The sequence below is a fragment of the Haliotis asinina genome, chromosome 3 (genome assembly GCF_037392515.1).
Source record: "Haliotis asinina isolate JCU_RB_2024 chromosome 3, JCU_Hal_asi_v2, whole genome shotgun sequence".
In the NCBI taxonomy this organism is placed as follows: domain Eukaryota; kingdom Metazoa; phylum Mollusca; class Gastropoda; order Lepetellida; family Haliotidae; genus Haliotis; species Haliotis asinina.
Genome location: NC_090282.1, coordinates 67,567,663 through 67,590,852, shown reverse-complemented (window position 1 = coordinate 67,590,852; position 23,190 = coordinate 67,567,663). Strand labels below are relative to the sequence as shown.

Genomic DNA, 23,190 nt, shown 5'->3' with positions numbered 1-23,190 from the left:
TGCTGACATTATGGTGCTTCATCTTTTCGAGTCCTCTGAGTGAACCAGATGGCCATGCTTCTTGAAATTAACATTTTTCAGTTCTGTCTCCAGTCTCTTCACACTGCCTCATGACATAGACTTAGTAATTTACACTTATGGAAACAAATAAGGGAACACATGAGAGTACAAGTGTTCCTTTATTTATTTCCAAAGTTTCACCCACAGTGCAATACATACCTTGCGAACAAACCTGGAAAAGAACAAAGAAATACTTGTACTTTCCGATTACTTGTTTCCATGTCAGTTTCTTTTGTTGCAGAGTATACAATAAAATCAGTAAATACTTGTCACTATGAAATATATTTCAAATGTACAATATCATCTTGGCTACAATATCGTGCAGAGTTTGCTCCCTTGTTCACATCCTTCACCAGAGGGCACTGTGACTTTAGTTATGGAGCTGACATTGTGAGCAGGGATGACGGATGGAGGGGGAGGAGGGTCAATGGCAGGCCGGGGAGCTGGTGATTTCAGGAACTCTGTTTTGTTGAATGTTGATTTGCTGCTGAAATTCAAGAAATGAAATCATAAATTTTCAAGTATGAGGAGAGATCGAAGAATGCTGAACAGTTTCAGTGACTGGTCCGACAAGTGCCATCTACATATGTATTATTATTGTATGACACAGTTCCTCATTAAGTTCCTCAAAGACTTAATCTCACGTTTTTATATATTTATATAACTGGAAAGATTCGTTCATGAGATTATCTGTATATCATCCAAACTCACTTCATTTGAGACATTAACAAAGTAAAATAAGACAATTTCTCCTTCGAAAGACCTCTAAAGTAAATAGCAACACAATGTTTTGCAGCCCATTGTGACAGCATCACAGAAGTAGTCTATCACAGAAAAGATGTATACAGACCTCTCTGGCCCCGGCCTTTGTATGTTGTTTGCTAGGACCAGTCTCTCACTGAAGGCATCATGTCGGATCCAGATCTCCTTGTGACCCTCATACACTGTGTTGTTCTCCACCATGCCCTGGGTCACACCCACCACTTTCATACAGGGACCATTGGGGCACTGCAGACGGTTCTCTACAACCTGCAGACACAGGTAGGGGAAGGCAGGGGTAGGAACTGAGGCACTCAGCAATTTACCAGCTCTAAGTATGGTTTGATGTAAATACTGCATGGACACAACTAGTCATAGGAGACTATCACATAGGTGATCTAAGGCAGTCAATGACTTACCAGCTCTATGTCTGGTGTATTGTAAATACTACATGGACACAACTACTTGCAGAAGACTCTGATCTGAGGCAGTCAGCAGTTTACCAGCTCTATGTATGGTGTGATGTTAACACTGTATGGACACAACTAGTTGTTGGAGAAGACTATTACTTTAGCTGTAATGCATGTGATGACCTATAGTTATAATGACAGAGAATTAGTGGTCCAAGTGACTTGGTTAACCAATAACAAACAATCAGACAATCAATCACTCACTGTGACCAATGCGTTGCCATCCAAGCTGATGGCGCCATTGAGGTTTCCCACTACATCATTCTGAGAGATATGACTACAACAACGACACACAATCCCGTGGTCACGGTTGTCATATACGCCATTGCCATGGATATGGATCTGAGAACAAACAACAACAATAATCTCCAGTGAGACATACCTTCAAGTTTCATACATGATTATGATTCTGGAAATGTTTCGTGCCCACAATATTGGCTAAAATGCATTTTGTTGACTTCATACTTCATGAGGAAAAGCACATTGAAACCTATGCCAATCATGAATTTTTAAGCATATATTCTAAAAAACAGAACTGCTTGGTTTAAAGACTTGCTCATGTGCAAACATTAGTAACTTTTCCTGAAATTTTCTTACTTAAAGATTCGCATCATTTAGGATTATTATGGAAAAATAATAAACAGGCAAGTGTCAAAGAGAACAAACACTATTCTCCCTCAGCATGTTCATAATAACACATTTCATGACAACCTTACATACTGGCTTCTCAATAAATATAACAAGAAGCATTCTTGGTTTAATGTCAGACTCTGAATTATTACACTTCTATAGCAATATGTATGCATGTGTGTGTCTGGTCCCAGCCACCTCTACTGGCTGGGACGAATGCGGGTTTTTAAGTGCTGGGAGATACTACACCACAGTTTGACACCAAATTCAGACACAGCATAGTGACACCTAGCCGACCGGATAACAAGAAGAAGCAACATTTAACCTCTTTTGATTTGCTGTGGCTTGGAACAAAACAATAACTTTCTGCTCTCAAGGCAGACAACATGTGAAATGCGGACAGACATGTTACAGGTTGTACCGATTGGTTCTCGCTGCTGGGAGAAGCGCTGACGATGCCTGCCCCACAATTGTTGCTGATGCTGTTGCTCTTCAGGACCACGGCAGAGTCTTGGTTAACTGTGATGCCGTCGGAGAGGTTGGCGTACACAGCGTTGAAGTGGATATGGACTGCATCCCCCATCTGTATGACTATTCCCTTACCTAGACAGTCACCAGGAGTGTTAGAACAGGTAGATACCAGTAGAATACAAACTTCTAACAAATCAGGTTATATAAGTGTTTAAATGGTAAAGATTAAATGGTAAAGATTAAATGGTAAAGATTTCTAAGAATGATTGACATGTTTTCTAAGAATGATTGAATGATTCATCATGATGAAGACTCAGGTTTAATGAAGTACATGGGTGCAATGTGCGAAGCCCATTTCTAGTGTCCCCAACTATGATATTCCTGGAATATAGCTAAAAGCAACATAAAACTCACTCACTCTGCTTGTTAATTATTATGTTGTTTATTGCCACACTCGACACTATTCCAGATATATGAGGGCAGTACATTAATACAAACAAACAAAATCTGAACAAGACAATCCAGATATTGATATAATGAACAATGACCATATTATCTGAGTATGTTCACACCCTCAGCCACCCACTATACAAGCTAGCTTCTTATAAACCACACATGTTGCTGGTGACCAGTTCAAACCCAGAGCCCCCAAGAATCTTGTACTATCAAAAGAACACTAACTGACAGCTTGAACTATGAGGACTGAGAAATTAAATGCCCTAAATGATGAATGACTACTTTCCATATCTCTCACTACTCTTTGAGGGCAAGACACAAATTCCTTCATGATACTAACGCATCATTACTCATGCTTAAAACTTTTGACTAGCTATGCATAAACAATATAATGATGGACTTGGGGCTTTAAGATCTCATCTCAAGAGCATGGGTCTCTAACAATAACCCATTGGTTCTTAACATTTTGTCCTTTCCATCAAATAGGCAGTCAGTTAAAAAATAGTTCACCCCATTGAGGAATAACCCACCTGAGTTATGATAGATATTGTTGTACTGTACTGTGGCCACATCACATCGTGGACGTGACGGACCCTCTTCGCCATCCCCGTACCCAAGACTCCTGGAGGATGGTATGTTCATTCCATCAGGGACATTTGGCACATGCTGCACATCCTGTAAGATGAAGCAAGAAAATTGGAAAGTTTAATGATAAATTGTATATTTATATACTTATCCTATCTCACGTTATGCATCTCTCTTCTTCTCTTCTACCCACTGTGGAAACGTGCTGTCAGTTAAGTTGAATCAAATCGTCCTAGCCTCTAACCACCCGACCTCTGCCCCTGCAATAGACACCTGTCAATCATTCTGTACCCACAGCCGATCACGTGACATCCTCTACTTGTCATTCTCTTCTTGGAGCTCCAAGTAATCTGTGATGTGGAGAAGGAAGGGTGGGCATTCATCATGTGAGATAGGATAAGTATAATAATATACAATTTATAGTTAAAATTTCCAAATTTTTAAACTTATCCTATCTCAAATTATGCATTATCCCACGGTTGGCTGGAGGGCCGCAGATTACCCTCTGACACACTGCACAGGCGAGGATGCATTCCACAAAGGGGCCAAGAGTTAGACCAACTCCCGATATGCTACTCTGTACTTGTGATGGGTTGCTTCGGAAACCCCTTGGCTTACACAGCACAAAAACTCTAGGGAGTGGGTGCTCCCGTGTAAATGTGGTTTCAGCCGCAAGTTTTGCTCAGCAAAAGGACACAGTTTGGCAAGGAATAAACGACGCCTCCCCACGATATATCAGGAGACGCCAGTGATCTGGCACATCCCTGCTTTGAAACTACCCCCCACAGACACACGCTGGGCGGCAGGTGAAAGGAGGAGTGGCCCGGATGCTCAACTAGTTTAATGTTCGGTACCTGAGTGTCGAATACCGCCCCGATGAACTGCAGACGACTTGTAGGGAACAGTTCCGACTTCTTTAGATTAACCAACCAGCCTAATTGGTGAAGAAGCTGCATCGCAAACTCCATGTGAAGTAGCAGAATGCCAGTGTCATTCCAAGCCTGGATGCAATCGTCTATGTAAGCCTCAAACACAATCAGCCTCGTGATCCGGGGGTGTGAATAGCCACGAAGAAATTCCAAATGGGAGCACAAGCCATTGGTAGTGAGTGCCCTTAAACACGAATTGCAGAAACTTCTGATGTGTCTGGCAAATCGGAATGTGCAAGTAGGCGTCGTGCAAATCCAGACTGACCATAAAATCTCCCGGTTTGATAAAAGTCTTGAGCAATGCTACAGACACCATTCGAAAGTGAGGAGGGGTCTGTAGGTACTTCTTGTTGAACACCTTCATGTTGAATATTAGTCTCAGCTTGACTGAGTCTTTCTTCGGAACCAGAAAAATAGGGGAATAAAACCCTGGATCCACCAGCGTTGCCCCCAAGGACTCATCCGCTTCTCCAGTCAGGTGTCTATGGTGACTCGCAACACTTGTAACTGTTGAGTCAGGTAAGACCTTTGCACCGGTGACCTGGTCAAGGGAGGCTTCCCCACAATCGGCAACAGATACCTGTTTGACAGAATGGACATCACATATGGATCGACTAAAAACATCCAATTTGCCACAAAAAAACCCAATCTTCCTCCCATGGAGAAGGCTGGATGGGTACAACTGGAGGCAGAACAATCCAGTCTGGCTCTGATGTCCTTAAGTCACTGTTTGGCTGTCTTTCTGGGGTCAGCCTGGCCAGATCCTCCATTGGGTCTAGGTGCATCACCTGATCGCCTCTGTCGATTTGTATGACCCCTGTTACCTCTGCCTTGAAAGGTTAAATAACACTTGCAAGCAAATCTCGATTGGAGGGCTCATACCGGGCTGATCGATGCTGTTTTGTAGACTCCTCCATCTGCAATCTCTGGTACTTCAAAAGCTTCACAGACCTCTTGCTAGCCACTTCCCTAATAGCGCAGTTGACAAGCATCTTGCCCGACCATGGTTGACAGAATAGGTCCGTACGAAATCTGTACTCCCACGACGACAACTGCAACGGACCCCTCCTGCGCATGGCTATCAAGTACGAAAGGACCTGTGCATATACTCCAAAATGCTGTTGAATTGTTCCTGTATCAAACCCTGACATAAGCTTGTTGGTGAGTAGAAGCATGTTGCAGTGCCATGGCTACTCCCTCAGTAGTTGTGAATACCATGTTCAAGGGTGCCAAAATGTTCCTAATCATCCAATCAGCTGGCAAGTGACTCAGCAGGAATGCTGCACCCAAAGAAGTAACCAACTGAGAAATGCATGGCCTAGGAGGGAACGTAATCAAACCAAAATCGCCAGACTTCATGAAAATAGTACACAATGTATAATCCGAAGACGTACTACACTGTAATTGTAGTTTGTCAACGATCCACACAAGCAGTGAGGACATATCAACCACATCAAAACTTCCATCAGAACTCAAAGAACCACCTGATGACGGAGATGGTGTAGCCGATTGCTGAAGTCTAGCCAACTCATGAGACGCTGTAGTCTGTGATGTGGTTACAGGCAACGAGACGGGAGTCACCGGATCCTGATGCTGAAGCGCCGCAGCAACTCGCAATACAAAATCAGCAAAGTCCATGGGCTGTGACGTAACTGTTTCCAATCCCTTGAAACTGGTAAGCTAGACGCAGCAGTCAAATGTGGTACACCATGCGTTGCTCCCGTAACACCTGAATACTCCGTCGAACAGATAGCTAAAGGCGCCCTCACCGCTGAAGTAAGCACATGTGGAACTGACATAGAAACAAGAGGTGCACTCCTGCACCCCACGCTCCCGAAACCGCTTCCACTCAACCCAGCAAGCTGAGTCACTACCCTGTGAATCGGCACGGAACCGAAACCACTCAAGGAACCGAGGAATCGAAGTGGTGTGTAGACTTCACATGTGTCATGTCTGGGTCCACATGTGCTTGCCACAAACCACATAGTCATTCTGAAAACCCTATATCAAATTATCTCCCTTCCCATTCAGGTTGACATAAAAGGATCACCATATCAAAAATAAAATGCAGCATTCAAGAATATGAAATGAAAATAAACTTTTAATTCTTACTACTAATTAATATGACAGTATAATGGTGCATTTGAAACAGTGGAATTATGGAAATATTAACTAAATTCTTTACATAGTAAATCAGTGGAGCCATTTAAAGTGAAATAAATGAAATCAATATTTGGCCTTTACATGGTGATTCCACTCAGTACACCCGTAAACAAAGTACTAGTACTTGCCATCGGTGAATCGAAACATGCAGATGCACTGGAACGAATAATTTGGGGAATCACTGGAGTATGATCAACACAAGGAGGCACTGAACCATGCTGGCAAATAAACAATGCCCCAGAACAGGTTATTGACTCACCCACCGGAGGTAAGGTGAACGCTGTCGCATTGCGAATCGCTGCATCGATTCCAAGAGATGTTGAGCGAACGCCACATCATGTTGTTGAAACGCTTCCCCGTGAATCGAATCACTACCACCCAGAGGATGGGATAACGCTCTTAAATGATTCCCTTTGTCCGACTCACTCAAACGCTCTGGGATGTCATGATCTCGTGTAGACGATTGAAGCACATTCGAAGCGGTAAAAGAATGGCGATCATCTGCTGAATCGACGAGTGATCCGGAATCGTAAAGACCGACGTCAGGCGGGAAACGACTGGTGGTTGAGAAAATACTACCATACGTGGTGGTGAAGAAACTATGCTAGCGTCCCTTAAACTCCCCGAAGTCAACAGACGAAATAACTGCCTGAAATCCTCTCACACAAGTCAATACAGTAAACACAAGAATTGTGTGGATCTGCCGACGACCAAAAGATGCAGTTACATTCACCACAATGCTTTTGCATTTAGCAGTATTCTTCTCTTTAGAAACACCCATCGTCAATCACTAAATCAAACTATCAATTCTCTCAGAAAAAATAACATGTCAAGCCTGTGGTGCGACAAGAAAGAGAATGACAAGTAGAGGACGTCACATGATCGGCTGCACGTACAGGATGATTGACAGGCGTCTATTGCATGGGCAGAGGTTGGGTGGTCAGAGGCCCAGAAGATTTGATTCAACTTAGCAGACAGCATGTTTCCACGGTGGGTCGAAGAGAGGAAGACAGATGCATAACGTGAGATAGGATAAGTTTAAAAATTATACCTTACAACTACTCATGATCTGTCAAAATGTGCATATTTTCGTTCTATTTTAGTTTTATTTCATAACAAAATATATATAATTTTCATACTTACTTGATTCAAATCCCTTCATATTTTCCAGTGTTCAAAAATATGGCACATGTTATACATGTCTAATGCTAAAAGAGGGAACCCACTAGGACAAGGAGGATATGTTAAATATTACATGTCCTAAATGATTAGCTGATTTCTGATACTCTGCTTACTATGACAATGTAGTGTCTTGGATTTCTATTTCTTTAGTTTGACAGTAGACTTGGTGTATGTTCAAAGCTCGAGCACTATGACCCCAGAAAATTTATCAGAGAGCACCCAGTTTATATTCTCAGGTCCTTGGGAATCCTACAAGCCAAACAGCCCTAACAGACTAGGTCGACACTAATCTCACATCTCGTCCTAGCAGGTATCCATTTCACTACTGGACAAACTGATGCATATTTCGGGGACCACATTTGTCAACTGTGCTTTAGTGTAGGGCAGGTAGGAACCCCAAGAAACTTTCATGCTGTCAGATGAGGCCTCTCATTGAACAACTCTCCATGACCGACCTTGCTCTATTTTACCTAGTTTTTACTTATGTCCAGTGTGCTTTAAATGGCTAAAACTTTGTTTGGTATTTGTGAAAACATGATGGAGAAAGGTGATCAGCACAATTATTCCCTCAATTATTTTGTGTCACAAATCTGTTAAAATATATCAATAATATACCACAGACACACTTAGGAGAATATAATCATTTGGTAATGCACTGAAATACATGGAACCAGCACTTTTAAAAAAGAAACACACTCTTCAAGTGTATGTAAATGAATGGCCACTTACAGTCTTGTTGACAAACATAATCCCTGAATCACCATTGTTGTTTACTTGGTTGCCATGGAGAAATGGTTGGGAGGCACTCATTATCCAAATTCCACATCCAGCATTACCTTGACAACAAAAATAATGTAAATGTACACAACAAATGAAAGGATATGGCATACAACACCAATTGCAAAGCATCAGCAGCTAGACAAAACAACACATTTGATCAAACAAAATATACAAAGAGTACATATCTTAGAGATATGATATTGCAGATTAAACAACTAAACATCTACAACCTCAGATGACAGATAGTGATAATCCATATGAACAAAAATTCTGAATTAGTCAATATTCTGTTAGCTGTGGTAATGCATTAATAAAACCAACAGTTTTACCCATGATCTAAGTGGGTTGTTGGAGTCTAGTGGATAAAGCACTGGCTTTGTATGCTTTAGGCTCAGATTTGATTCAATAGATAGGTACAGTTATATGTATAGGCCATTTTCCATTTTTTGCATTATGTCACACTGAATAATTGTCTTGATGCCATATTAGTTTGTGTTCTCATCATCAAAAGTACACTTGAAGTTGGTGCACTTCATATAAATGATAAGAGAAGATGTCTAACCTGAACATAAACTGGAAACTTCCTGTAATTTGTTTTATAGGTAACATGTATCTTACAATATGGGTGTAGACACGTTAAAAGAACAGCACACTAGTTAGCCCTGATTGAGGATTGTTGAAGTCTTCAATTTAGCTTCTCAGAAGAAAAAAAACGTACACCCTATTATAGTGTAAAAATTTCTGAGTCGACTGGCTTTTGCACTCTGTGAACTTACCAGATATCACATTGTTTTCCAGAGATCCACGACCTCGCTCTCCGATGACAATTCCATCACCGATACCATGCGAGATTGTGTTTCCACTGATGACAGGATCACCACCATGTCGGATGTCAACACCACCCCACTGGTTACCACGAATGACATTATCTGTACAACAAATAACAGGATATGAAGAAAACCCTACAATTACTTCACATTTCATGCTTTTTATACATATCTCTTTTCATTTCTATAGGTTAATATATTTCACATTTAGCACATTCTTACCGAATATGAAGCCACATCCATTTTCATTCACTGCCACACCTGCTGCTTTGCCATCATAGATGTGGTTTTGACTGGAAAACAAATACCAATCTTAGATGTGGGAGCATATTGTAAGCTCACTTGAGGTAAAAGTCACATTACAATATATGACTGAAGCTCCCATAAAACATCTCACAGGGATCCTTGCACCAAAAATGTGATCAGACATTAGAGTTATCTCCCTTGGTCATGAATACACAGGACAGACTACATTCCAGATGTTCATGACGTGACATTTTCACGAAGACAGGCTGTACATATATAATAGCCAAACAAGGGAGATTCAAGGTCGTCTACATCTCATCAGGGAAGAAAAAATCATTTACCAGAGAGAAAAGGCATCACACATCAGAGAAGAAAGAATCACTCACCATACCGTGGGGTTCCCCCCATACAGGATGTAAACCCCAGCTTCTCGGTTCTCATAGATGTCATTCTTCTTCACCTGGCCCCGCCCACTTCCCAGCACAACAACCCCTGACCTCTTCCCATGATGGATGCGGTTGTTCTGGAGAGATGACAGAAAAGGTTCAATCATCTACAATGTACGCATAGACTGATGATATAATTTTCAAGGATTTCTATTATGGAATCAGTTTGAAGGTTCTTTTCTGAATTTTCAAACAACAGTTGTGACCATATCCAATTGCACCACATTCTGTGAGTGAGTGAGTTAATATTTATCGTCACATCATCAATATTTCAGCCATATCATGATGAGAACAATTAACCATCAGGAAAGATGGATAATATTAGAAGTCATAAAACTGTTTACGACAAAGAGTAAACCTACTAGTGTATCACAGATACAGACATACAAGTAGCATGTAGCTAAGAACTTATACCATAATGCAAGACAATACAATATAAAATTGCATAGAAATCACCAGCAAATGAAGACAGATCACCATACTAAGCACCACAGGGGCTTACAGTGTCTTTGCTACCTGTGTCATTGAATTTACACTCTCCCTTCAGCTGCTGGTGATTGTAAGAAACATTTAGTCAAATTAAAAAAGAACCTATGATCTCGTAAAGCTTACATTCAAAGTTGAAAGATTTGGGCTTGTGTACACTACATTCTACATATCAGCACAATAGCCTTAAGACCATGTGTTAGCACAGAGAGATATGTTTCCCATACAATGATGCAGTTTAAAGATACTGACATAATCATGAAGGGGTATGCTTATCTACAGTGAGGTATCTAGTCAACAGAAAGAATCTGAGGGACCTGACAAAAACTTGAAACAGGCTTTACCATGCAACTGCAGACATTAATCCATGTTCCATAACGACTTTATCATCAACAAACACAAACTACATACTTGTACAATAGGGTCAGCATTCTTCCGAATGTCTATTCCGGCCTCCATGTTGGAATGGATGTCATTGCCTGAAACAAGGGAATTCAGTATCAGAGGTGATCAGTCAACAATTTCAGAATACTCATTTTGCAATTACTACAAAAGCCACATCAGGAATACAACATAAGAAAATCTTAAAGCAAACGTGAAGTTTCAAGCTTGCAATGTTGCAATGCTGGCCATTCATACAGAGAATAGAGATTGACAAATTCTTGCTATAGACCGACTTATTATGGATCAGTGAAGTAAATCTGAGTAAGAAGTGAAAAAACTATCACAGTTGTTGACTCATGCTATCAACCATCAGTTTGCCTGAAGTCACTACTCATTCCTTCCCTCCCTCTTACCAGCTATCAGCCCAGAAGCAGCAAGTCTCATGAAGATCCCAGATGTCCGACAGTGGTGGATCTTGTTCTTGAGAACTACCACCTGGTAACAAAGTTTCAGTGACCATGGCTCATTAGTTCAAATTATCAAACTTTCTGCAGTGACACCAGTATCTTTTAACTGCATATATGTGAGGGACATAACACATAAGACCATGACTCTGCCATACTTAAATATTTGTTATAACCTGACAATTGGCATGATATACAAGGACAGAACAGCTCAACATGGAGTTAGTACATAGTCAGGGTTGAGTATCCATGATTCATCCAACCTCACCTCACCTCACCTCACCTCACTTCACCTCACCTCACCTAATACACTGAAAAGTCTCTGCTAGTCTATAGAGAATTAAGCTCTAAAGAGACAGACCTATATGGCCATTCACAAGTGCATGAAAGCTGTCAACATACCCTTGAGTTTTGTATACATCGGATGCCATAGCCAACGTTGCAGATGTCACACTCCGACACGATGGCATGTGCCTGAAGGCTGACCATGACGCCACCCTTCGAGTGGATCATACGACACTGATGTATGAGACAACCTGGAACAAAATACACCCCTTAACATGGACGCTATCAAACAAAGGATGGAGACTGGGGATATATTCAGACACTGGATAAAGTTGAAGCTGATTTAAGTATATGACAAAACTATTTAGACAGCTGAAATCATGCTTATCAATTATTGACAAAATATAAATTTACTAAAGTATTTTACTCATATACTCATATCACTGAAGTATGCCAAGTTACACTAATAAACTATGACAACAAGAAAGACTGCATGAGACTGTCCTAAATGACATCAGAGGGTATCGCTTGTGACATCAGGACATGGCACTTACCCTGAACCTGGCCAACAACAGATCACATGAGTCTGTTCAGAATGACATCAACGGGAAAATGGATTGTGACGTCTGTCTACTGACAGACATATAACTTACCCTGAACCTGATCGACAGCCAATCACATGAGGCTGTCCTGAATGACATTAGGGGCAGAACTGCTTACGTCTGTCTACAGAAGGACATAGCACTTACCTTTAACCAGATCAATGACAGATCACATAACGCTGTCCTGAATAACATTAGTAGGGGAATAGCTTGTGTCTGTCTACTGAAGGACATAACACTTACCTTCAACCAGATCAATGACAGATTACATGAGACTGTCCAGAATGATGTTAACGGGGGAATAACTTGTGTCTGTCTGGTGGAGGACACAGCACTTACCTTCATCCAGATCAACGACAGATCACATGAGGCTGTCCAGAATGACTTTAGTAGGGGAACAGCTTGTGTCTGGCTACAGAAGGACACAGCACTTACCTCCAACCAGATCAACGGCAGATTACATGGGGTCGTCCAGACTGACATGTGTTGGGGAATAGCTTATGTCTATCTAGTGAAGGACATAGCACTTACCTTGAACCTGATTGACAACCGATCGCATGAGGCTGTCCTGAATGACATCTGTGGGAATCGGTTGTGACGTCTGGCTACTAATGGACACAATATCAGCATTGACACCTTGAGCAGATATTGATGCCTGGATGTGTTTCTGCCGGAGATGAGGCAGCATGATGACAGACTCCTCCCCTGATGACAAGTCATCATCTGACTCTGTGTGTACGATTCGTTCAATATCCTCGTCATCATCACTGCTGCTGCTGACACTGCCAGGCCGACCAACATCTAGCAGAGATATGAAAGTGAAGTCAAACGAGTGAATGAGTGAGTGAGTGAGTGAGTGAGTGAGTGAGTGAGTGAGATTGCAGTGCAATAATCCCAAATTACATCAGATGACAATGGAATTTGGGTGAATCAAAAATTCCATTTAAGTTGTTTGTATCTACACAACTAAGCTGAATCAAATGAGCAAAATCATGATTATTACATAATACCCCAATTTTTCCAGTATGTTTCCCGCAGTTTACTATGAAAGTTTAAATCAGAAACCGATCATCTCACCTGGTGAACTTGATCTTGCAGAGTCAAGGTCATCAAGGAAAGACAAGCTGTCCTCACTGTCAAATGACAATCTGGAGTGAAGACTCTGCCCACTATCTGGGCGTGGCTGATTTTCAAAGTTGCCCTCATTCAAATCTAATTGTGGTACTTGTATAGCTGCTGCCTCTGGATTATCTGCCCCTCCTTGGTCCTCATTTTCATCCACCCTAGCCTCATTTTCATTTACTGCATCCTCTACATTAATACATACAGCCTCATTCTGATTTTGGACAGGAACGTCTTGTGTCACAGTTTCTGAAGTTGCCTGTAAGTTGGCACTGGAATCATCAGAGTTTGAAATGGGCTCATGTTGATGACACATAGGACCTTGAGTATTGGATGAATTTTGATTTTCAGCAGTCTCTGGAAAATCTGCAGGTGGTATGTCAACTACCCTGTTGGTAACGAGCTGTGGATTTGGAATGTTTGGGGATGGTTCTAGAGAATCACAACATGAAGTACCTGATAGGTCATTATGATCATGTGACACTGAATCTGAACTGTGATTGGCCAAATGAGCTGAAGATGCAGTCATGGAATGCATGGTTGATGCATGAGACTCAGTAGTTTTCATAGTTATGAGTGATTGTCTCCTCTGACGACGATTCTGTGAAAATATTGAATTCATTCGCGATCGCAGGTAAGAATACGTCCAGTTTTTCTCATCCTTCGAATATCCTTCAACAATGATATCTGCCGTGTCGCTCTGGGAAAATTCACAGTTTTCTATAACACTGACATTCATGTGCTGCAGAATGACGGTAGCGTGACGGAATGTGCAGAATCTGATATGACAAGTCCCAGGGTTCTGTGCATACACCATACCATCTTCTAAAATGCAGTTGTCCAACTGAAGGTACCCAGCTCGAATCTACAACAAAACAGTCAACATGGTGCCAAATAGTGGTGTTCTGTTGAACGAAAATTATTGAAAATTGATTGAAAGAAGGATTAAAAGTTATTATCAATTGTAAATACATATTTTTGATCAATTGAAAATTTTGTTGTTTTAGTATAACACACTAGAATGAAGTAAACTAACCACAAAATCTGATGAATGCTAATGAACAAACATGTGCTCTAAAGCTTTAACCTATGTGCCTTGCAAAATTTTAACCCTTTTTATTATTTAATTTCAATTCCAGTGTCTTTCCTGCATGCATGCATTTAATAATAATAATAATAATATGTGTATTTATAATGCGCTGAATTCCACACATAAAGCATGCTCAAAGCGCTACATTATATTTTTTCCCTCCATCACCGGATGTCAATCTCAACAGCACATCGTATTTCAATCTCAGCTCCCTGGGGAGTATACAACTCTTGCTGCCACTAGGCGCACCGAGTTTATTGTGGCTCTCTCATCCTAACGAGGTACCCAATTGACAGCTGGGTGGACTGGGACACATAGTCACAGCACTTTGTCCAAGTTTACTGCACGTTGCTGTACCTGCAACTAGGTGTATGCACGTGTTTATGTGGCCACCATCTGGTCATATACCAACGGATTCGTGGGTTCTTTTCAGTGCACAGGGTTGTGTACTGTACACTAGGGGTTGTGACAACACTGAAAGAGTCTGCACACAAAGTTGACTCCAAGGTTTTTACACCCGGTCACAGGTGGGCTCGATCCCGAAACCTCAACCTCGCTGGATCACTAGCCTGGCGCCTTAGCCAGCTCGCCCACCATGCCCCCCCATTTCATTGCCTGACAGCATTTGGGGCGAAAAACAATAATTTGAAAAATCCTGGGGCAAGCCCCTTAAAATTGGTGATTACATCAAAAATGTATATATTTTGATTAAATATAATCAATAATCGTTCACAAGTCCTCCGATAATCAATAGCAGATGTGGTTTCTGATTCTCAACACGACTGCTAAAGGCTGACACAGATTTTCCACCATCTGTTCAAATGCTGATGATATAGTACAGATGACTGTAGATTAGTATGTAATTGTTTTACTGTTCAATCAACTTTACTTGAGTTTACAATGAAATGACAATAACTATCAAACAGCTTTGCTACCAACATCTGTTATGGTAACTGGAGACTTACAGATGACAAGTTCACCAGCAGACTATCATAATATTAATAATGGTCTTAGCAGTGTTCGGGATGTTGTTTCAGAGTTATTTGATGCGTATTCACCTGTTCACAGTTATTAAGGGGCCAGTAATGTGTGTAATCTACTCCCATTCCTTTTTGAGTGGTATGCTTTTGTCTGGCTCTCCTCTAGAGTTATCTATGCACATGAGAGTTTTCTCAATTTCTCTTAGCAAACTATGGTCTGTAACACAGGTTCTGGATAAACAAAAACTTAAATATACTGAATCCAATTTTTCAGTCTAGCCTGCCTCAGTTCTAAGAAGTTATGGGTTCAATTGCATGATATTTTTCATTTGAGAGAAACATGATTGGTTGATGCCCTGCTAATTATCCAATGAGAATTGTTGCTAGTAGACATCACCAAAGTGCTGTTCTGTCTTTAAACATCATATTTTATTTGTTTGAAAAAGGTTACATCATTCACATTCCTGATTTCCTTGTCAAATCTTGGAAAACAAGTTTTTCATTGCGATATGTTTGAGAGAATTTTTGTTTAAAGGTAACATGCAATGTAAAACACTGCTAAAACTTTGCAGGTTTTGATACCTTTTGGTATGCACTTACCTTAACAACGCATCAAAAATGCCAATTCAAATAAAATTGAAAAAATATGCAATAAAAAAAGACCACGAAATCAGAGTTTAAAAAATTCACTAATTTTCCCCCAGCACTAAGGGAAAAAAAGGTTTCAAAAGCTATGCTGCTCTGCGCTCGTAATGAATGCGCAGTGAATAGGTTCGCAGATGGACCTTGAAACAGTATGCCTGCCCGGAGTATGAGGTCATGAGCAGTAGTCTAATCTTGGTTGTGTACATAAACAAGTAAATAATCTACTTGTTACAAAAAAAAATTAACACCTATTGGGCTTATAAGCCATAAACAAAGACCCAGCTAAGCGTATCGGCAAATGAACCAGTGGCCGATGGCAAAGCGTCATTGCACACGAGTGCATATGGCTGGGTTTGGTATCACGGCTGTTTCGTTTCAAGGGAAGTAAATCCAAGTACAAAATATTGCACTTTTGATTTGCGATTATATGTTTATAATTTTGTTTATTTGTTTTTTCAAAATCACCAATGCATTTTATATACCATGAACAAGTGATAACTATGTTTTAATTATGTTTGATTTTTTGGTTGCATGTGACCTTTAATAAAGAGTTTATTTGCAAGAATGAAATGATGGAATTGAGGGTCCAGTATCAAAAATCAAATCAAGTCGAGGTCTGCATGAATCGTCACAGCCCTAATGATGTCATGTATTTTTAGATAAAAATGAAAACTGTATTTCTGGGGTTAAATGTCAGTTAAAACAATACCATGATGCAGGAAGAGCAGGAATTAATGAAAACAAACGAGAAAACTATACAAAATCTTTGCTGCTTTTGCCTTACAATTTCAATGTATTCATCTTGCCATTGTAGTATTCATGTCGAGCAGAAATGGACTCAGCATAGAATATTTACATTTGTGTGGTTAACCAAATCTTCTGTGTGTTCAGTTCTGCAGTATATCATATCAGTAATCAACAAAAATGCATTACTTACAAGTAGAGTGAGCAAGTGAGTTTAGTTTTATGGGGTTTTTAACAATATTCTAGCAATATCACAGTTGGGGGTGGACACCAGAAACGGGCTTCCAGGTGGGGAATCAAACCTGGGTCTTGGCAACAGGCAAACCCTTTGACCACTTGGCTACCCCACCACTCTATTGACAACAGAAATTCATATAAGATATGCATACCACAGAAACCACATACATAAAGTTCTATAATTACTCAATGCCCTGACGCCTAAAACAAATGTGTATTTGACACGCAAATTATCTCAAGTATGCAGTGAATTTAAAAGCTTATGTCATTTTTTATGCAGTTCCAGTGAGCCGTAAGTTCTGATAATCTAAGCTCGTAATTTGCGGTGGTTTGAAACTAGTCAGTTATTGTTTGCTAGTTAACTGTTGAGTGCTGATTAAACACCTGACCTGCGTTACCTAGTTTTTTATCATTATAAACAATTAACGCTGATGTCTTGATGAAAATTCCATACTGAAGTTGACTCCCCAAAACATCTCCGTGACTCCCTCTCTTGACCCCAGGGAGTCATGATGACTCCTTAATTTTCATATCTAGGGCACACACTGATTGGACTGATGTTAAGTCAAGAGCAGTCGACTTCTTACCTTAAGAATAAATGTTGTGAACCACGGTGCTCTCAACACAAGATTGCTCAGACGTCCTGTCAAGGCAATTTGTTCGATACACACCACTAATATAACACTGCCAAGTTCTCCCACACCAACCAACTCAAAAGGAATTTTGGATGTCATCTCAAATTGTTCATCATAAATTCCAGGATACACCTCAATCCGATCAAAGTCATTCGCCACAGCGAGAGCACTTTTTAACGAAGAATGTTCCTTCCCACGCCCAACTCTTATAATTTTTCTGTCTCTTTTTCGTTTGAGAACATATAGGCAGCTACTGTGACTGAGATCTCGCGAGCACTGTGACCACTGTCTTGTTGACAAGTACTGATCATGATAAGCCTGTTTCCAAGATGGCGGCTCGGAGTGAATGTTGAGTGGCCAGAATGGATGCTTCCAGTCTTCACACTTTAGGTACAGTTCCTTCCATCTTGATCCATCTAAACTGAGGATAAGATCATTCCAGGTCTTGCTCACACAGCACCCTCTGCACAGATCTGCAGCGTTAAGATATGACAATATCATCTGCCATATTTCCCAAGGGAGACCACTCTTGTCCCCTGGTAGCACCTTGCTCATTGTATCCGTTTTCACTGTAGTTGTAGACATTGTCAGTTCTTGCTAGGCACTTGAAATGAAACAATGACGCCCATTCTGAATAAGCACTTGAGTTGGATATTTCCTTCTACAAAGCATGGTATGGATATGTCCCACCAGTACATATTCTATGCACAAATATTTTTGGTCATTTTCTCTTGAATCAGTTTCCCTAGTTGTCATGGTGATGAATTTATTTTCATTACCCATTTCACCTCAGGACCTGAAATACTGAAGAAGACAATATAATATATAAACATGAATGCAGACTAAAGAAACATCCAAGAAACACAAGAACATCTCCCTGTCCCTGATACCAACCGGCATTCTGTGAAATACCATTTTTATCAAACAAGTTAATGATTTGGTATCAAACAAGCAAAAAAGACTTTGATAGTAATCTTTCACAAGTATAACATAAAACTGGTACTTCAAGGAGGAAAGTTTAGTATTCTGTTTATTACTCTCCAACATAAATTGTTAGAACCCCCCCTCCCCTCCCTACATTATAATGACTCTCAGCTTTCAGCTGTCAAGCAAGGTCTAAGTATTATGATAGCTGTAAACCATTATGATGTCATACATCTGGCGATATTACATGAGAGCAATACTGCCATAAAAATATTAGACTGCAGCATCTCCCGCGGGTGAGAAATTATAAATTATCAGCATAACACTTGCCAATCTTTGGATTTAGCCTCATTCACAATAATATGTCACAGGGGTCACATTGCATCACTGACATTATCTCGATACCACTTGACCATCGATCAAAACAGAAATGTCATCACAATTAACTGGTTTTGAACTACAACACACATGTCAGTTAGTTGTAAATATCACACTATACCTGACAACTGTGCACCCATCTAAACATGATGTAAAACATTTGCTTTGATACTTTCAGTTTACCTTCAGTTTTACCAAATGTCTGAATTCTGTTGCAACTACTGCAACATGTTGTGCATTACCAAACCATGGCAGTCATTTGCACATTTACAAGACTCTTTCACATGCATTATCAAAGTTGATTAATAATAATAAAGGCAAGATATGCTTTGTGCAGTTCAAATCTGTGAACAAGTCTTCAATCAACAGAGAACAATGATACCTCATCAACCTACAAAACTACAGAGCACTATATCTAACATCGCTAATTACGCATGTCTCTGTCTGTTGTATTGCCTCAGGTACAATTGGCTTCCTCCAGTTATTAAATTTACCGTAATGACTAAAGTGCTGTAATAACTGTTAATATCTTTCATGGATACGATTATGCTGTTCTGTTAATTTTCATAAAATCTGTTCTGGTCTGTTCTATAGCACTTCAGTCTTGCTTGAGAATTAGTGCCTTGACGAGTAACGTCGCTCTCATTTTGCAAGATGATCAATGTGACGTGTGAGAATATAACACGTTCAGCAATAGTGCGTTCATGTCTGTAATTACTATTACCTCGAATAAAGAAGACTTTCGCAGCTTATTAAATATAGCTGATCGCGTTGCCATATTTATGGAATCAAAGATAGGAATTACTGCTGATCTTTTAAGCTATGACGACGCCCTCAGAATACCCATCTATCCCAGCTGTGATCTAATCAGATTGATCACAAGCGCCCTGATCTAGTCAACAAATTCGTTACAACATACATTACATTATATGTGGGTTGTGACATTGCAGTACATATCCGTGAACTTTATTTGTCGATAACGCAGTTTGATGCATCCGACCGTCACCTCGTAAACATAAACAAACGAGGCTCGGTTCAGTAACTACTTCCGGGTCACGTGACAGTAAGTGCTTCCTCGCAGTTATATAATATAAATGGACGGACTGCTAAAACATTTGTCACTTGTGCCCCATAGCGTGTAAAGAATAATTATGATAATTCTTCATTTTATGAGTCACCTTCTACTTCCATGAGTGGAATTTTCAGGTTCCAAAAGGTTGCGAATGCACCGCTAAATGCTATATTCTTATCAACAACTGTTATGTTCTTTTGTACTTTGTAGAGGCGTCTGTCGTCTGTCCTGTCAGCAGACTATAATAATAAATATTTTCAGGCACGAGGCTCAACATTGACATTTACTTTTGCATGAAGAAAATATATGTATAAAGACATACTACATATTCTTTTAAGTACCTATATCACTAGACTGTAAAGAGTCAGCTTTAATATCCAAACGCTCACACAGCAAGTGTTTAGTTTTGATTCTTTTTAGGACAATAAATTATAAAAGAAAAAGAAACGAAAAGCATTTCTATTCATGAGAAAATAACGTCTAAAGAGGTGAGTGTGAATTACCCTGTATAAAAATAGGGTACCCACTGTAAAAGCATGGTGCCAATACAGACGAGTATCATATTTCAGGTTTGTGTTGACAGACGAATGTCTTAGGTAAATAATGTCTCAAAGTTTATGTTATTAAATAATCTTCACTGTAAACGTCTTGACTGAACAATGGCTTAATAGTGATATTAGCCCATGTCGTAAGGGGCGGTGAGGCAGTCTGGTGGTTAAAGTGTCCGTGCATCACACTGAAGACCCGGGTTCGAGTCCCCACATGGGCACAATGAATGAAGCCTGTACATGGTGTCCCCAACCGTGATATTGTTGGAATATTGCTAAATCATACTCACTAACTCACTGACACTAGGTGACATAACAAGTGTCTAAGCCCCAAAGTCCTAACGGAATCGGGTGCTCTCATGCAAGAGAGAAACTTTCTAGAAAAGCCCTATATCCTTTCAGAGAGCTGTCACCTGAATCATTGGCAAATAATCTAATAGTCTAATAGTGGATAAAAAGCCCCCAAAAAAACAATTACCAAAACATGACAAGGAAAAGACTGATCCACTCCCGGACGATAAGCCCCACTCCTTAGTTTCTATACCCGCTTCTTCTATTTCACGTCAGAGGGGTGGAGTGAGTGAGCGAGTCTGTAAATAATCGAGTCTGGACCAAACAATCCAGTAATTAACAACATGATGATCGATGTACGCAGGATACGATGACATGTGTCAGCCAAGCTAGTGAGCCTGAACTCTCGATCCAGTTGGTCACCTCTCACGACCACCATGGGTTACTGAAGACCGATTCTAACCTGGATCTTCACGGGCTCTAACGTAACGTTTTCTAGCCAGAGATGGTTTGGGGGACTCACGATTCCAAACCGAAACAAGCTCAATAATATTGTAAAGGATAGTGGCAGAGTTGCCAATATAGAAATTAGAATTTGATTCCCTGTCTTTTATGTGATTATCTGTGAAAACCGTGGCGTTCATTATGGAATGCATGCAAGATTGGAAGTGCTCCCGCCCACATTTTACACTCTGGCGTTTTACCATCTGGCAGACGTTTTCAGTTTCCAAAACTAACCTCAGATAGTGCTTTAAAATCTTGTAGTGCGCCAAGTATAGGGTCTTAAAGTTCTAAGGTAGTATGTTTCCTCACTTTCAACAAGCTATTGTTTATTTATCTGTTGATGTGTATGTTCATATTTAACTCTTATACATGGCCGGTCTGCGAGAATGTAAAGTGAATTCCGGTGAAAGCGTAATAAACACTTTTTTCCTGCCTCGTCTTCAACCTGGGTATCTGTTCGAAACCACAATCATGTTTTGTGTGACACGCCTATTACGGACTCAGTTCTTATCCAGTCTGGTTTGGTTGTTTTGGGTTTTTTTTAACGCCACATAGGCAATATTCCGGTTGTATGGGGGCGGTCTGTAAATAGTCCAGTCTGGACCAGACAATACAGTGATGAACATCATGAGTATTGATCTTCACAAATGGGATAACGTGTTAACCAAGTCAGCGAGCCTGACCATACGATCCCATTAGTCGCCTCCTTCGACATGGATGGATGGACGAAGACCAATTCTATCATGGCTCTTCATGGATTTTATCCAGTGCATTTCTTTACCAATAATAATAAGAATAGTTCATTTCCGTGTCATGTCGTTTCAAATTACATGCTGTCATAAAACATAATAACAACCGGGCCTCATAAGGCCTAAAAGACACCGCATTTAAAACATTAAAAAATCTACTCTCCCATCTCCCAGTCAGACAACAAGCATCATGTCACATTCAAACTTTGTTCAGATAGACACACTTACTCTCTCGACCAAACAAACTCATTTGTCAGACACAACAACTCCCTCAGCCATTAATTCACCCAAGCCTCGATTTCATAAGTTCTATAACTTTACAGTCCCGTGAAGACTTTCTTCTGACTGACCTTTTATGAACAACAGCAGATAAAGTATCACTGTGGGCTGTAACGGTTTTATGAAATTGGCTCAACACTTCAATCCTGACTTTCCAGTATGCACTTCTCCATCCCGTCTCACCTCTGACAGATACGTAAGAACTGTTTTTCCTCACTCCCAAGAAAATCTAATGGCCTTATTTTGTATGTAATTGATTTCCTTGTACATATTCATACCCCAGACAGATGCACTCTAATTATGTATAGGCTGCAACAGCTAGGTATAAGCAGAGTGGCTGAGGCCACCCAGAGCATTGAACTGGCTCATTATCATACCAAGAGCTCTTTTAGCACATTTACACATTTCTTGCACTGTTTTTTCATAATCACAGAATTCACTTATCCACATGCCTAAATATTTAAACAGTATTTTATTATCATATCACCACAAATGAACTGCACTGTTGATCTGGGCATTGACACTGATCTGCAGTGAAGGATCTTCGTGATTAAGTAATTTCTGCTGTTTACCTTCTTCTGGGGATATAAACACAATATCATCTGCATATGACAAAATAGGTATGTTGATGTTATCAATATCTACTCCACACTTTAGATTTTATACACTATCGGCTAAACCATTCACATACATGGCGAATAATATTAATGTTGGCGACATACAGCAGCCTTGCTCTACCCCTGAATATACATCAAACCACTCTGTCC

At 40.3% G+C, this 23,190-nt stretch overlaps 1 protein-coding gene across 2 annotated transcripts; it reads right to left on the bottom strand.

Annotated features, from left to right (window-relative positions):
• Positions 1–257: 257 nt before the first annotated feature.
• LOC137277000 (F-box only protein 10-like) lies at positions 258–20,024 on the bottom strand. Of its 2 annotated transcripts, none has more exons than XM_067808659.1 (16): positions 19,905–20,024; positions 17,631–18,482; positions 13,303–14,212; positions 12,757–13,026; positions 11,741–11,874; positions 11,288–11,369; positions 10,902–10,969; positions 9,945–10,081; positions 9,535–9,605; positions 9,262–9,414; positions 8,435–8,541; positions 3,377–3,521; positions 2,341–2,522; positions 1,494–1,631; positions 911–1,089; positions 258–547 (listed from the first exon to the last, which is right to left on the bottom strand). In XM_067808659.1, the coding sequence occupies exons 2-16, from the start codon at positions 18,261–18,263 to the stop codon at positions 370–372; spliced, it is 3,387 nt and encodes a 1,128-aa protein (XP_067664760.1). In that variant the 5' UTR covers positions 18,264–18,482; positions 19,905–20,024; the 3' UTR covers positions 258–369. The 2 variants fall into 2 exon arrangements, with proteins under 2 accessions (XP_067664760.1, XP_067664759.1); XM_067808658.1 differs by having other exon boundaries at positions 19,900–20,005.
• Positions 20,025–23,190: the final 3,166 nt, after the last annotated feature.